Source organism: Belonocnema kinseyi, chromosome 1 (genome assembly GCF_010883055.1).
Source record: "Belonocnema kinseyi isolate 2016_QV_RU_SX_M_011 chromosome 1, B_treatae_v1, whole genome shotgun sequence".
NCBI lineage: Eukaryota > Metazoa > Arthropoda > Insecta > Hymenoptera > Cynipidae > Belonocnema > Belonocnema kinseyi.
In genome coordinates this window covers 1851682-1866534 of record NC_046657.1, presented here as the reverse complement: position 1 = coordinate 1866534, position 14853 = coordinate 1851682, and the positions used below count along the sequence as shown (strand labels likewise).

At 23.8% G+C, this 14853-nt stretch overlaps 1 protein-coding gene across 2 annotated transcripts; it reads right to left on the bottom strand.

Annotated features, from left to right (window-relative positions):
- Positions 1–9: 9 nt before the first annotated feature.
- LOC117183056 (succinate dehydrogenase [ubiquinone] iron-sulfur subunit, mitochondrial-like) lies at positions 10–13036 on the bottom strand. Of its 2 annotated transcripts, none has more exons than XM_033376211.1 (6): positions 12948–13036; positions 10352–10545; positions 10019–10269; positions 4628–4931; positions 4422–4544; positions 10–141 (listed from the first exon to the last, which is right to left on the bottom strand). In XM_033376211.1, exons 2-6 carry the CDS (start codon positions 10514–10516, stop codon positions 22–24), a joined length of 963 nt encoding a protein of 320 aa, XP_033232102.1. In that variant the 5' UTR covers positions 10517–10545; positions 12948–13036; the 3' UTR covers positions 10–21. The 2 variants fall into 2 exon arrangements, with proteins under 2 accessions (XP_033232102.1, XP_033232107.1); XM_033376216.1 differs by lacking the exon at positions 10–141 and adding an exon at positions 612–723.
- Between the last annotated feature and the right edge of the window lie 1817 nt (positions 13037–14853).

Below are 14853 nucleotides of genomic sequence, written 5' to 3'. Positions count from 1 at the left end.
TTTTTTTTTTTATTTTATTTTTTATTTGGTTATCGTCGTACAAGGATCCGGAAATTCAGTTTCCAGTTCGGCTTTCGGTTTTGTTCTTAAACCTGTGAGATGCATTTTTATCTCTGCTATTGCTTTTCCTGGATTCAAACCCTGAAAATATTTTATTTCATTATTTTCGGAATATTAATCCTTAAAGGGCATTGTGGGTATCAAATACCCCAAGCAATTTTCAAAATCTTATAAACCACACTTAATTCGAAAAATTTGAGTAAGTGTCGCCATCTAGCTTTAGTTGGAGACACTATCTGTGAGTAAAGTCGTTTGTCGTAATGCGTCAAGCTTTAGTCTAATAGCAGCAGCTGCTGAAAATGAAGGTAAAAAATCGTGGGGCATCTAACACCCAGTGTGCACTTGGTGAGTGAGAAAGTAATTTAGGAGCATTTTTTAAAAAATTTTATTGATTTTTGTTTACTTTTTTACGTAAGTATATCATTTGAAGTGAAATAATTATTTTTTTTCGATTATTTCATACTTTTGTTCTTTGTAGATGGCTTATAACTTACGGCATCGCGTCATGGGAGAGCAGAGTGTGGATGTGTTGAATAAAATATAATTGTTAAAATACAGTTATATATGTCTCTTTTTTCAATTTCTTGTATTTTTATAGTATTGCATGTCAAAGTTCCTCAATTTTTATAATAAAATCGATTTAAAGGCGAAAAATCTGATAATCTGCAATATTTTTTTATGAAAGTACACCATTTCAAAAGTATAGTTATAAATTTTAAGGGTAAAATGATTAAAATTGCGTGAGTTATGAATTTTTAAGTAAAAAAAAAAAACATTTTTTCTCACTTTTTTCAAAAAATTTTGTTAAACCAACTTAAAATAAATAAATGGCTATAAAATCAACTCTATCTTATAAAAGATACCTTAAACTATATCGGATAATTTTATTATGACAAAATATTCAGTAGAGGTTAAACAATACATGATTGAATACGCTGGGGGTGTTTATCACCCGCGATGCACTTAACCGTGATTTTTGCCATGTATACACTTTGAGCATTAATTAGGCTCTTTTTGATCATATATTCTGGCTGAGCGCTGGACTGGAAAATCGGGAAATTTTTTTTTTTTTTTTTTTTTGAGAAAAATCTGTCAAATTGCTTGAAGTATGCAGAATAATCTTTTTTGAAAAATTATTTTCAAATTTAAAATGAGTTTGATTCCAGATTTTGTTTTAATGTTAAGTTCAATCCTTAGCTTTTTCAATATCATTCAGTTTACAATGTGTAATTCTGGAATCTCCAGCCTAAAAATTTTTCATTTCTAAGTATAAATTTTTAATTAAAAAAATTTTTAATGTAGTTTTGAAGACTTGAACAATTAAAATTTTAAAGTGTTTGGTATTGAAATTTGTTGATAAAAACGGTTTTAGTAGATCAACCGTAATTATAAATAATTTAAAGATTTTTAAAATACAGATGTACTCTAGGGAGCAAAATGTAAATAATAATTGATTTTACAAAAAGATTCTGAATGAGTTTAAAATTAAAGAATTTACAGATTTTAAGAGATTAAAAAAAAAACAAGGAAATCTGTACCAAGTACAAAATTCTTTTGTTTTTAACCGGTTTCAAGTACAAAATTAATTGTAACAGAAATGTTTCAATTACAAAATTATTCTGAACATATAAATTAAGTACAAAATTCTTTTTGTTTTCCCTTTTTGAAGGAGACAATTACTTTTTTAAATTTGGTTCTAGGTACAAAATTACTTTTTGCAAATACATGTTCAAAGTGCAAAAATACTTTTTTTTAAAACCTATTCTCTGTAGAATATTACTTTTGCAAATTAAACTATTAAGTACAAAATTACTTTTTTTCGATGTTAAGTAAACATTACTTTTTTAATTACAAAAATTATTTTGACAAAATTGTAAGAACAAATTTACACTTTATAAAATGTACCAAGTATAAAAGTACTTTTTAAACGTTTTCTAGCACAAACTTAATTTTAACAAAAATTTTATCCGTTAAAAATTACTTTCTCAACCGATTTCAAGCACAAAATTGATTTAAACAAAAATATTCCAGATACAAAATTACATTTTTAACCGATTTCAAGCACAAAATTAATCTAAAGAAAAATGTTTCAAGTAAAAAATTACTTTTTTTAACATGCAAATTCCAAGTAACTAATTTTTTTTCTAATCTGTTGGAAGGAGACAATTAATTTGTTAAATTTGGTTCCAGGTACAAAATTACTTTGTACAAAAACATGTTCCAAGTGCAAAAATACTTTTAAAAAAACCAGTTTCCTATAGAATATTACTTTTGCAAATCATGCTCTAAGTACAAAATTACTTTTTTTTACTATCAAGTAAAACCTTACTTTTTAAACTATCAATTACAAAATTACTTTTTTCTTTAACTTTAAGTAAAAATTACTTTTTTAAGCATACAAATTATTGCAAAAAAGTTGTAAGTACAAATTTACACTTTATAAAATGTAAAAAGTATGAAAGTACTTTTTAACCGTTTCCAAGCACAAACTTAATTTAAAAAAAATGGTTATTAGTGCAAAATTACTTGTTAAAAACCAGCTGGTAGTGCAAAATTACCTTTTTTAGAAACTGTATACAGTCCAAAATTACTTCTTTAACCAATTTCAAGCACATAATTAATTTAAACGAGAATGTACACGATTACTGGGTGGTTTATCTTAGTTAATAAAAATAAAAATGTAAAAAGCACAAAAATTATGTTTCAAAAAAGTGTTCAAACTACAAAATCATTTTCAAAAACCTGTTACAAAGTACAAAATTACCTTTTTAACCATTTTAAATATAAAATTATCTTTGGTAAAAACCTGTTCTAAGTGCAAAATTACTTTTTTAACCACAACACCATTTTTTTAACGAAATGCTAAGTACAAAATTACTTTTTAAAACATGCTCTATGTATAAAATTTTACTTTTATAAACGATAACTAGTACAAAAGTACATTTTTAAACGTTTTCAAACACATCATAAAAATAAAAATGTTTAAAGTACAAATTTACTTTAGAAAAACTTGCTTCAAGTACAAAATCCCCTTTTAGCACATAAATTATAAATAAAAAAAGTACTTTTTTCGCTTTCGAACACATAATTAATTAAAACAAAAATGTTCCAAGTACAATGTGTCTATTCTTTAAACTTGTTTCATGGATAATTTTTTTTTAATTGTTCCAGGTACAAAATTACATCATGTAAAAACATGTTCAAAGTACAAAATTATTGTTAAAAATATGTTTTAAGTAAAATGGTACTTTTTTAAAAACATGTTCCGAGTACAATTGTTTATTAGAAGTACAAATTTACTTTTTATTAAACCGGCTCCAAGTACAAAATTACTTTTTTGTAAACTAACATCTGTGGAATGATTTTTTACTCGGTTTCAAGCACAAAATAATTAAAGCAAAATGTTTAAAAGTAAAAAATTCCTTTTAAAAAACCTGCTCAGAGTACATAATTCCTTTTAAACCGGTCTCAAGTGCAAAATAATTTAAACAAAAATATGATAAGTACAATATCATTTTTTTAAACCTGATCCAAGTTCATAATTACTTTTTTAAAATAAAATACTCAGTACAAAATTATATTTTGACCGGTTTTTCAAGCACTCTATTTGAACAAAAATATTACAAGTATAAAAATACTTTTAAAAAACGTGTTCCAAGTACAAAATCACTTTTCTGACATAAATTCTAAACACAAAGTTCTTTTTTTAACCTGTTATAATTAAAAAATTGCTAAGTCTTTTACAAGTACAAAATTACTTTTATTTTTGTAAAAAACTGTTCCAAGTAGAATATTACTTTTTTTGACATGTTAAATGTACGAAATTACTTGTCTTAAAGCATTATTCAAGTAAGTAATTATTTTATTTTTATTTAACCTCTTTGAATTAGAAAGTACTTTTTTTAAACATGTTCCAAGTACAAATTTACTTTCTTTTAAACTCTGTTCCAAGAACAAAATTACTTTTTAAAGCTTATTATAGGTACAAAATTACTTCTTTTTAAAAACTTGTTCCACGCACAAAATTACTTCTTAAGACTTATCGTAAGTACAAAATTACTTTTTTTTTAATTGTTCAAAGTACAAAATTACTCTTTAAAGGTTATTCTAAGTATAAAAGTCCTTTTTTCAACTTGTTACAAGTACAAAAATACTTTTTAAATCAAAATTCTATGTGCAAAAGTACATTTTACGAGTGAAAAAAGTCCTTTTTAAGTCTGCTCGAAGTACAAAATTACAAATATAATTATTTGATATTTAGCAATATTTAAATATTTTTCTTGAATCTACAATGATGAATGAAAATTTAAAAATTCTGAATTCGAAATTTTCACATAGCACGAATAAAATTGTATACTCACTTTTGGACACGTTTTTGTACAATTGAAAATTGTGTGACAACGGTAAACGGAAAAATAGTCCCTCAATTTGTTCAGTCTTTCCGTATGGGCCAGGTCTCTAGAATCGGTGAGCCATCTGAGAGCCTGAAGAAGTAAAATTAAAATTTGAAATGACTCGAATTTTCTTCTCTGACCTTGTAAAAATGTATTGATTTTTTTTTTAATACCTGTAACAAAACTGCAGGACCTAAATATTTGTTTTCCTCGTGCCACCAATAAGGCGGACATGAAAATGAACAACATCCACATAAAATACACTCGTAAAGGCCATCAAGTTTCGCCCTTTCATTTTCCGTTTGTAAAATTTGCCTTTTTCCCAATAATTTTTCTTCTCCAGGACGCTTCAAATATGGGTCAATTTCTTTATATTGGTCTAAGAATCTTCCCATGTCTGATATTAAATCCCGAATTACGTATGTGTGAGGTAGAGGATAAATGATCAAAGGCTTCTTGAGGTCTTCGCTTGTTTTCCTACGATTAAAAATGAATTGTCATTTTCTTCAAGTTCTCTCTTTTTTTAAAGGATTTCCCCCTGTTTTCAAAAACATTCAACTTTTTGTCGAATTTTTGCTTAACCCTTGCTTGACACACTTGGGTACAGCAGACCCCCAGCATATTTCCAAGTTAATTTTGTGTACTCAAACTCGATAGAATCGGGTATACAACACCATCTGGCATTAATTGGAGGGTACTATTATGTCCTACAGCTGTTGGTGTCACATTTAGAATGCCAGTAAGTTCTCAGTGCTTGTCTGAAGTTGGCTGGGGTTGCCTGTACCCAAGTGTGTCAAGTACGGTTGAACATATTAACTTAGACTTGCTTTTTTTCGATGAATTTGAATCTAAGTAAACAAAACAGTAAGTATGATACCTGATTTCATGCTGTATTTTTTTTTACAATATCTAATATGTTATTTGATATTTTAGATGACTTACAGTTTACGCTCTCGACGCATATGTTTTTTTATAATTTTCAGATCAATTTTATAACATTTTAGCCAATAAAAATAAAGAATAGATGTTTTCAATTGAAATAAAACAATGTTTTTTCCGCGAAATTCCTCCATTTGATTTCCAAAATAAATACCTTTTTTTGGAAGGACCACTAATATTGTATTTTTTTCTTATATTACAACATCTTAAGCAAACTCACTCAAATTTTTAGCGATTTTTATAAAAAATTGGAGAAGTACTTTTTTTTGCAAAAAGCGCAATTTTACCACTTTTTTTAAAATAATTTTTTTGATATACTTACCTTAATTTTTTTTATGAGACCAATATTTCTTTGGAAAGTGATATCCAAAGAAGCTATGGCAAAATTGGCAGGTTAAAATACAAAACCCTTAAGTTCTTATAACAGTTTTTCGGCTGGGGTAAATAAAACCCAGTGTGTCAAGTTCGTCACACAGCGGAAGTGTGTCAAGTAAGGGTTAAATGTGAACTGAATTAATAGAACTAAGTAAGAAAATCAAACTTTTTTTGTTTGAAAGGTAATTCTTTTCACTTGAAACAATCTAATGTTATATTTTTTGTTGAGAATTCATCGCTTTGGTTAGGAATTTTATTATTTTGTAGAAAATTCGCCTTATCAGCTTGAAAATTTCACAATTTTGTTATTATTTTCTTCCTTCTTGACTCGAAAATCTTTTTTAATTGAAAATTTGTCTTTTTTTATATATTTTCAGTTTCGGTTGCAGGTTATACTTTAGTGTTGAAAAATAAAATGGTTTGTTAAAAATTCATATTTTTCCATTAAAATTTAAAAAATTTGAGAAATTCATCTTTCTGTTTTGAAATATAAACTATTCGGTTAAAAATTAAACTTTTTTGATAAAAATACGCCTCTTTTGCTTGAAAATTCAACTATTTTTGTGAAAATTCATATTTTTTTGTTTAAAATTTATTATTATTTATTTAAAAGTATACTATCATATTTTTGGTTAAAATTTCGTGTCATTCGTTTGAAAATTTAATTATTCTGTAGAAAATTCGTCTTTTCAGCTTGAAAATTTGGTTAAAAATAATTTTATTTGAAAATTTATCTTTTTTATTAAAGAAGTTTTGTTAAAAATTCATTTATTTGGGTTAAAATTTTAACTTATTTTTTTAAATTGAAATTTCAACAGTTTCGTAGCAAGTGTACTTTTTTTGTTGAAAGTTTGTATATTCGTTTGTTGAAAATTTAACAGTTTTGTAGAAAATTCGACTTTTTTAGCTTGAAAATTCAACAATTTGACTTTTTTTATTTCTTGATTGAAAAATCTTTCGTAGATAAAACTCTGTATTTTTAATTTGAGCATTCATCTCTTAGTTAAAAATGCAAATGTTTGAAAGTTAATCTGTTTTGGTTGAGAATTCAACTATTTTGTTGACCGTTTTTTTTTGTTTGTTGCAAATTAACTTTTTTGTTTAAAATGCAATTGTTTTGTAGAAAATTCGTCTTTTTGAATTAAAAATTAATCTTCTTGTTTACAAATTTAGCTACTGTGTTAAAAATTAATTTTTTTAGTTGAAGATTAATCTTTTTTGCTAAAAAACCAACTTTCTGGTTGAAAGTTCGTTTTTTTTTTGTTAAAAATAAAATGGTTTTTAGAAAATTCGTATTTTTAGATTAAAAATTAATTTTTTTGTTTTCAATTTGAAGTACTTTATCAAAAATTGATTTTAATAGATAAAGATTCATTTTTTTGTAAAAAATGTAACGTTTGTAGGAAATTTTTTTTTTGAAAATCAAATTTTTTGTTAAAAATTCATCTGTTTTGTAGAAAATGCAACTTTTTGCATTAAAAATTAAACTTTTTGGTTATAATGTAATCTACTTTGTTAAAAATTAATTGCCTTAGTTTAAGATTCATCTTTTTGGTTGAAAATTGAACCATTTTGTTGGAAATTAACTTTTTTCCAGATATTCGGTTTGAAATTCTACTATTGTATAGAAAAATGGACTTGTTGGGTTAAAAATTCAACTGCTTTGTGAAAGTTCCTCTTTTTAAGTTGAAAAGTAACTTTTTTTTCAAATTTAACAGTTTTGCAGAAAATTCGTATTTTAGGAATAAAAGTTGATCTTCTTGGTTACAAATTGAGCTACTGTGTTAAAAATTTATTTTGTTAGTTGAAGTTTTATAGGTTTGGTTGAAAATTTAACTATTTTGTTAAAAGTTCGTTTTTTTTTTGTTGAAAATAAACTGGTTTTTAGAAAATACGTGTTTTTAGATTAAAAATTAATTTTCTTGCTTGCGATTTGAACTAGTTCGTCGAAAATTCATTTTATTAAATAAAAATTTATTTTTTGGACAACAAATTCAACTGGTTGCAAATTAGTTTTTTTTTTGTTGACAATTAAATTTTTTGCTAAAATCTCAACTGTTTTGTAGAAAATGCATCTTTTTGCATTAAAAATTAAACTTTTTGCTTACAATGTAATCTACTTTGTTCAAAATTAATTTTATTAGTTACTTTATTCTTTATATTTATATATATTTTTTTTATTTTTAAATTTATTTTTGTATTATTTATTATTATTTATTGGTTACTACTTTGGACAAGTTCGTCTTTTTGGGTTGAAAATTAACTTTTTTGTTAAAAACTCAACTGTTTTATACAAAATTCGTCTTTTTCGATTTTAAAATCACCTATGTCGTTGAAAGTTAGTTTTTTTCAAAATTACATTTTTTGTTACCAATTGAACAGTTTTGAAGAAAATTAGTCTTTATGGGTTGAAAATTAATTTTGTTGGTTAGAAATTAAATTTTTTTTTACAAATTTAACTATTTTATAGAAAACTCGTCTTTTAATATTGAAAATTAAAATCCTTGGTTGCAGGCTTAACTCCTTTGTTAAAAGTTCATTTTATTATTTGAGGATACATTTTTTGGTTAAAAATATAACTATTTTGTCTAAAGTTATTTTTTTGTTTGAAAATTAACTTATTTGTTAAAAATTCAACTGTGTTGTAGAAAATTCGTCTTTTAGAACTGAAAATTAATTTATTTTTTGGATAAAAATTGAACTGTTTTTTAAAAGTTCTTTTTTTTTATTGAAAAATAACTTTTTTATTGAAAAATAAACTGTTACGTAGAAACTCAGTCTCAATGGGTTGAAAATTATTCTTTTTGGATATAGATTTTTTTTTGAAAATTCAACTAATTAGTTGATAATTCGTTTTTTGTTGTTGAAAATTTATTTTTATGTTAAAAATTCAAATTATCACTTTCAAATATATAAACTGTTTTGTAGAAAATTCTTCTTTTTGGATTACAAGTTAAACTTTTTCGTTGCAATTTGAACTGCTCTGTTACAAATTTAATTTGTTAATTAAAGGATTAATTCTTTGGTTAAAAATTCAATTATTTTTTAAAACTTAATCTTTTTTTTTAAATTAGCTTTTTTATTGACAATTTTACTGTTTTGTAGAAAACTCCTCTTTAGTAGGTTAAAAGTTAATCTTTGGTTTAAAATTTTATTATTTTGAAAGTTTTTATTTTTGAGTTCGTCTTTTAAATTGAAAATTCAAATCCTTGGTTGCAAGTTGAACTACTTTGTTGAAAATTTATTTTATTAGTTGAGGATTCATTTTTTGGTTACAAATATAACTATTTTATGTAAAGTTAATTTTCTGTTGTTAAAAATTAAAATTTTTAGTTTGAAATTCAACTGTTTTATAGAAAATTGGTCTTTTTAAATTAAAAGTTATTTTTTCTTGCAGAAAATTAGTCTTCATGGATTGAAACTTAATATTTTTGGTTGAAAATTTAACTATTTATTTGAGAATTCATGTTTTTTTTTAAAATAAATTCTTAGAAACAATTAGTCTTGTATTAAAAATTCAAATCCTTGGTTGCAAATTAAAGTACTTTGTTAGAGATAAATTTTATTAGTTAAGGATTCATTTCTTGGTAAAAAAGATAACTATTTTGTTGAAAGTAATTTTTTTTTTGTTTTTTGTGGTTGAAAATGAATTCTCTTGTTATAAACTAAAATTTTTTGTTTGAAATTTAACTTTTTTCTAGAAAACTCACCTTTTTGGGTTAAAAATGAATCTTTTCAGTTAAAAATTTAACTTTTTTTAAAGCTTATGTTTTGTTGTTTTTAAAAATGAACGTTTTTGTAAAAAGTCTAACTTTTTTTATAGAAAATTTGTCTTTTTATATGGAAAATTCAAATCCTTGGTTGCAAGTTGACCAATATTTGTTAAAAATTAATTTTATTAGTTGAGACTTCATTTTTTCATTAACAATATAACTATTTTGTAGCATATAAGTTTTTTTTATTATAAATTTTTTTAGGTGTTGAAAAAACAACTATTTTGTTAGAAAATTCGTCTCTTCGGATTAAAATTTAACTGCTTACTTAAAACTTCATTTTCTTTTTCTTGGAAATTAATTTTTTTTTCTCAAAATTCATGTTTGTTAAAAATTTGTCATTTTGGTTTGAAAATTCAACTCTTTTGTTAAAAATTGCTTTAAAATGATTTCCCTATTTGCCCCTGTTTTGCGAGCATTTTGGACTGTAAAGTCTGAACTTACTAAAATTCGAAAAAATAAAGTAAAAATCTTTACGTGATACAGGCGAGGGTATTAACACCATTGATGTTCATAGAACAGGATCCACAAATTCCTTCTCTGCAGGAACTTCGGAAAGACAAAGTAGGATCATGTTCTTTTTTTATTTGTTTTAAAATATCAAGAACCATTGTTCCACACTGATTTAAATCAACTTTATATTGTTGCATATGGGGCTTTTTTTTAGGACCTTCTGGACTCCACCTATAAACCCTAACAATTTTGATCCTAGGTTCCCGAACTGCAATCTAATAGGAGAAAAAATCTGTACTGAAGTAAAATTATTTTAAAAATCAGTTTAATATTTAAATATTTACCAAATTTATTTACAGTCACGTTTTCTTTTCCGAGGCATTTCATTTTTTCTTCGGCATCTTCTTCTATTGCTGTTTTTTCTCTTTGAAGAGTGCTTTGATGAATCCAAAGTTTTCCTTTCAAGGGCCATGGCTTCCCTTTCAAAGACCATGGTAGCTTTTTTGAAATTAGTCTTAGCATCTCTTTTTTTCAAAAAGAGGCTGAGGACCCTGAAAATGTAGTTATTTTTTTATTTAATTAAAAAAAAATCTCAATAAAGACAAAACAAAGGTTTTATTTAAAAAGATTAATTCCTAGCTCTTTGAAGACTTTAAAATATATAAAAAAGAATATGGAAGGCTTTAAGGCCATGTGATGAGTGGGTCACGTGACCAGGTTCCTACCTTACCGCCACTTTTTTTATTTCTCAACTTATTTTCACAAGAAACGCCAGATCGTGTTGAAAATTTGGAATACTATACAAGAAACACTAAGAATGGTGGGTTTGGTCCTAAATTTGTATATTTATAAAAAAAGTTTTTTGTTGTAAATAATTTTTTTAACATTTTTCATAATTATTAAAATTTAGGACCATACCAACCTTTCTTAGTGCTTCTTCTTTATTATCCCAAATTTTCAATTTGATGTAGCGCTTCGTGTGAAAATAAGTTGGGAAATAAAAAACGTGAGGGTAAAGTAGGAATCTGGTCACGTGACCCACTCGTCACATGGCCTTAAGACTTTTCTTTCATTTTTGTAGGATTTAAGAACATTATAGGAATACCTTGATTTATTTGAAAAGCTATTTCGATGTTTTTAGAAGGTTAGAAAAGATTTTAAAATAATTTAAAATTTGACTCGATTTTAAAAAATTTTTAAGTAAATGTAGATTTTTAATTTAAATTTTGAAGCTTTTTAAGGATTCCCCTCTAATATTCCAGGTAAAATTCAAATCGACTTTTTTAAAATTAATTAGTTTTGTTGTTAAAAATTACATTTTTAATTGAAAATTTAACCATTCAATTTTTAGTGGAAAATTGGTCTTTTTTGTTTAATATTCAACTATTTGGTAGAATATTGATCTTTTTCAGTTGAAAATTCCTTTTTTTTTATTCGAAAATTATTTTTTATACCTGGAAACTTAACTATTCAATTTTTTTAAATGTAATTTAATCTTCTTCACTTTAAAAATCAATTTTTTGGTTAAAAAATAATATATTTTGTAAAAAAATTTGTATTTCTTGGTAGAAAATTAATTAATTAAAACTAAAGTATTTTTGGTTATTTTTTGTTGAAAATTAATTTTTGAACTGAAAATTTAGCTATTCAATTTTTCATGGAAAATTGATCTTTCTAATCTGGAATTCAACTCTTCGATAAAAATGGATTTTGTTATTTGAAATTTCCTTTTTTTTGTTTGAAAATTATGTTTTATAATTGAAAATTTATTTGTTCAATTTTTTACTGCAATTTAATGTTCTTCCGTTCAAAAATCGACTTTTTAGTTAAAAAGTAATATATTTTTTGAAAAATTTGTATTTGCTGGTAGAAAATTAAATAATTAAAACTAATGTATTTTTGATTAAAATTCATACTAAAAATTCAACAACTTTGTGAAAAAGTAATTTTTTGGTTTGACAGTTGAGGTTTTTTGTTAAAGATTAATGTGTTTTCTTGAAAATTCATCCTGTATGATTGAAAATTAATCTTCTTGGTTGGAATTTTTTTAAAAAATGTTATTACTTGGCTTAAAATTAAATTACTTGATTAGAAAATTTAGTCTGTGGTTAGATATGCATCCTTTGGTTGGAAATTCATCTCTTTAGTTGATAATTCGTTTTTTTTTTCAAAATTAATTTTTGAACTGAAAATTTAACTATTCAATTTTTGGTGGAAAATGTATCTTTTTTGTTTAGAATTCAACTATTTCTTTGAAAAATTAACAATTTTTTAAATAATTTAGTCTTTTTTGGTTAAAACTTAATTTTCGAACTTTAAATTTGTCTCTTCAATGTTTTATTTTAATTTAATCTTCTTCAGTTGAAAAGTAGAAAATTCATTTCTATAATTGATGTAAAGTTGTCTTTTTAGTATAAAACTTATATTTTTTGGTAGACAATTAACTACATGGCTTAAATATCATGTATTTTGTTGAAAATTCATCTTAAAAATTCAACAACTTTATTAAAAAAGTAATTTTTTGTTGTTAACTAAGTTTTTTCGTTTAAAAATTCATATTTTCAGTTAAAAATAAACTTGCTTGTTGAAAATTAATATTTGCTAGTCAAAAGTAAAGTTGATTCAACAATTTTGTGGAAAATTTATTTATTATATTTTTTGTTGAAAATTCATATTTTTTGTTTGAAAATTGAACTGTTTGGAGATTGACTTTTTGTTTAAATTTTGATTTGACATCTGCAATTTTCTAATTTTATTTAAATTACTCAAAAAATATACTTAAACAAAAATAATTATTCGCAATTTTTATTTGTTGTTAAAAGTTATTTCCCCCTTAAATTAAACATGAATTCAGGGTTATAAATTGGCAAAAACTAATTATACTTTCAGGGAAAGTTTTACAAATTATTTAGTTATTGTTATTTTTAATTTATAATATTTCGCTTTGACTCACTATTTTATTCCTTCGCCTTGAATGTTTAGATCCTCCTAATTTTGCGATGTTTTATTTTCTCACAGATACTTGAAAAGTCATTTCTAATTTAACTAGTCAAAAATTGTTATGAAAATAGTTGAGTGTCGTTGGAGTTAGAATTTCGATATTTTCTTACATTTTTTGTGTCAAGTAAATGTGAAGGGACTTAATAATTTTGATTAAAATATTTTTAAATTATGCTTTCTTACAAATGTCTAAAGAAAAAAATATAATCGGATAAATAATTTTAAACAATTTTTTATTAAAATATACTAAAAAGATACAAAATATTTACATTTTAAAAGGGGACTTTTAATAATAATATAACAATAATAATAATATTTATATAGACATGATTATATAATAAATAATTCTAAACAGTTGATTCCTCAATCAAAAAGGATACTTTTTAACAAAATTGTTTAATTTTCAAAAAATTAGGTTATATTACAACCAATTAGTTTAATTTTAAACCAAAAATATGAATTGTTAACCAAGAAGATAAATTTTCTACCGAAATAGATGAATTTTCAACAAACTACTTACATTTTTCACCAAAAAGATGAATCTTCAACTAAAAAAGATCATTTTTAACAAAAATGGAATTTTTAAATTAAATTAATTATTAATAATTATTTTAAATAATATTATATATATTATATTTCCATTTATTAATGATTACTTTAATTTTTAATTTTCAAAAAAGTAGTTAGTTTCAATTAAAATTAAAGAGATGAATTTTCATCTAAAATTATGTATCTATAACAAAAAAATAAATTTTTAAAGAAGTAGTTAAATTTGCAACCAAAAGCATAATTATATTTAAAAAATGAATTTCCAAACAATGTTCATTTTTTACAAAAAAGACGAATTTTCAAATAGATACTCAAATTTTGAACCTAAGTGTGAATTTTCATACAAAATTACGAATCTCTAATTGGAACAGGTTAATTTTCAGTTACAAAATAAATTCTCAACCAAAAAAAAAGTACTTTTCAGTAAAATATTTAAATTTTCAATCAAGAAACATTTATGTTAAATTAAAATTATAAATTTTCTACTAAAAAGTTGAATTTTCAAGAAAAAAAGAATTACTTTTTAACCAAGAAGATTAATTTGCTACCAATAAAGACAATTTTTTAACAAAACATATTTTTCAACCAAACGATTGGTTTTTCAACCAAAAACATGAATTTTTAACCAAATAGTTGACGTTTCAATGAAAAAGATCGATTTTCAACAAAAAATGAAAAAGTTACATTTTCAATTTGACAAAATCAATTTGTAGTAAAATATTACAATTTTCAACCATCCAATCACATTTTAAACAAACAAAAAAATAATTTTCAACCTAGAAGCATAATTTTCTACCAAAAAAACGATTTTTCAAGAAAACAACATTAATTTTTAATAAAAGCGTAATTTTCAAAGTAGTTAAAGATTCAACTAAAAAAATTTGTTGAGTTTTGAACTAAAAAGATAAATGTTCAATAAACAAAATGAATTTTAAACCAAGAAGATTAATTTTCTTCTACAATATTAATACATTTTCAACTAAAAAGGATAATTTAGAACCAAAAATGGAATTGTTCAATTTTCAATCCAAAAATTCATTAAAAAGAAAAAGAAAATTTTTAACAAATTTTTTAAATTTTCACCAAAATAGTTCAAATGAAAAGTTCATCATTGAATTTTTTGATAACAGAATTATTTTCCAATATAAAAATATTTGAACAATATAGTAAAAACTTCTTCAAAGTAGATTAATGTTTCACCAAATAGTTGAATTTCCATCCAATAGCAATGAGTTTTCAACTAAGAAGATTAATTTTCTACAAAAAAAAAAAAAAAACACGAACAAAAAAAACAAACTTTCAACTGAGAT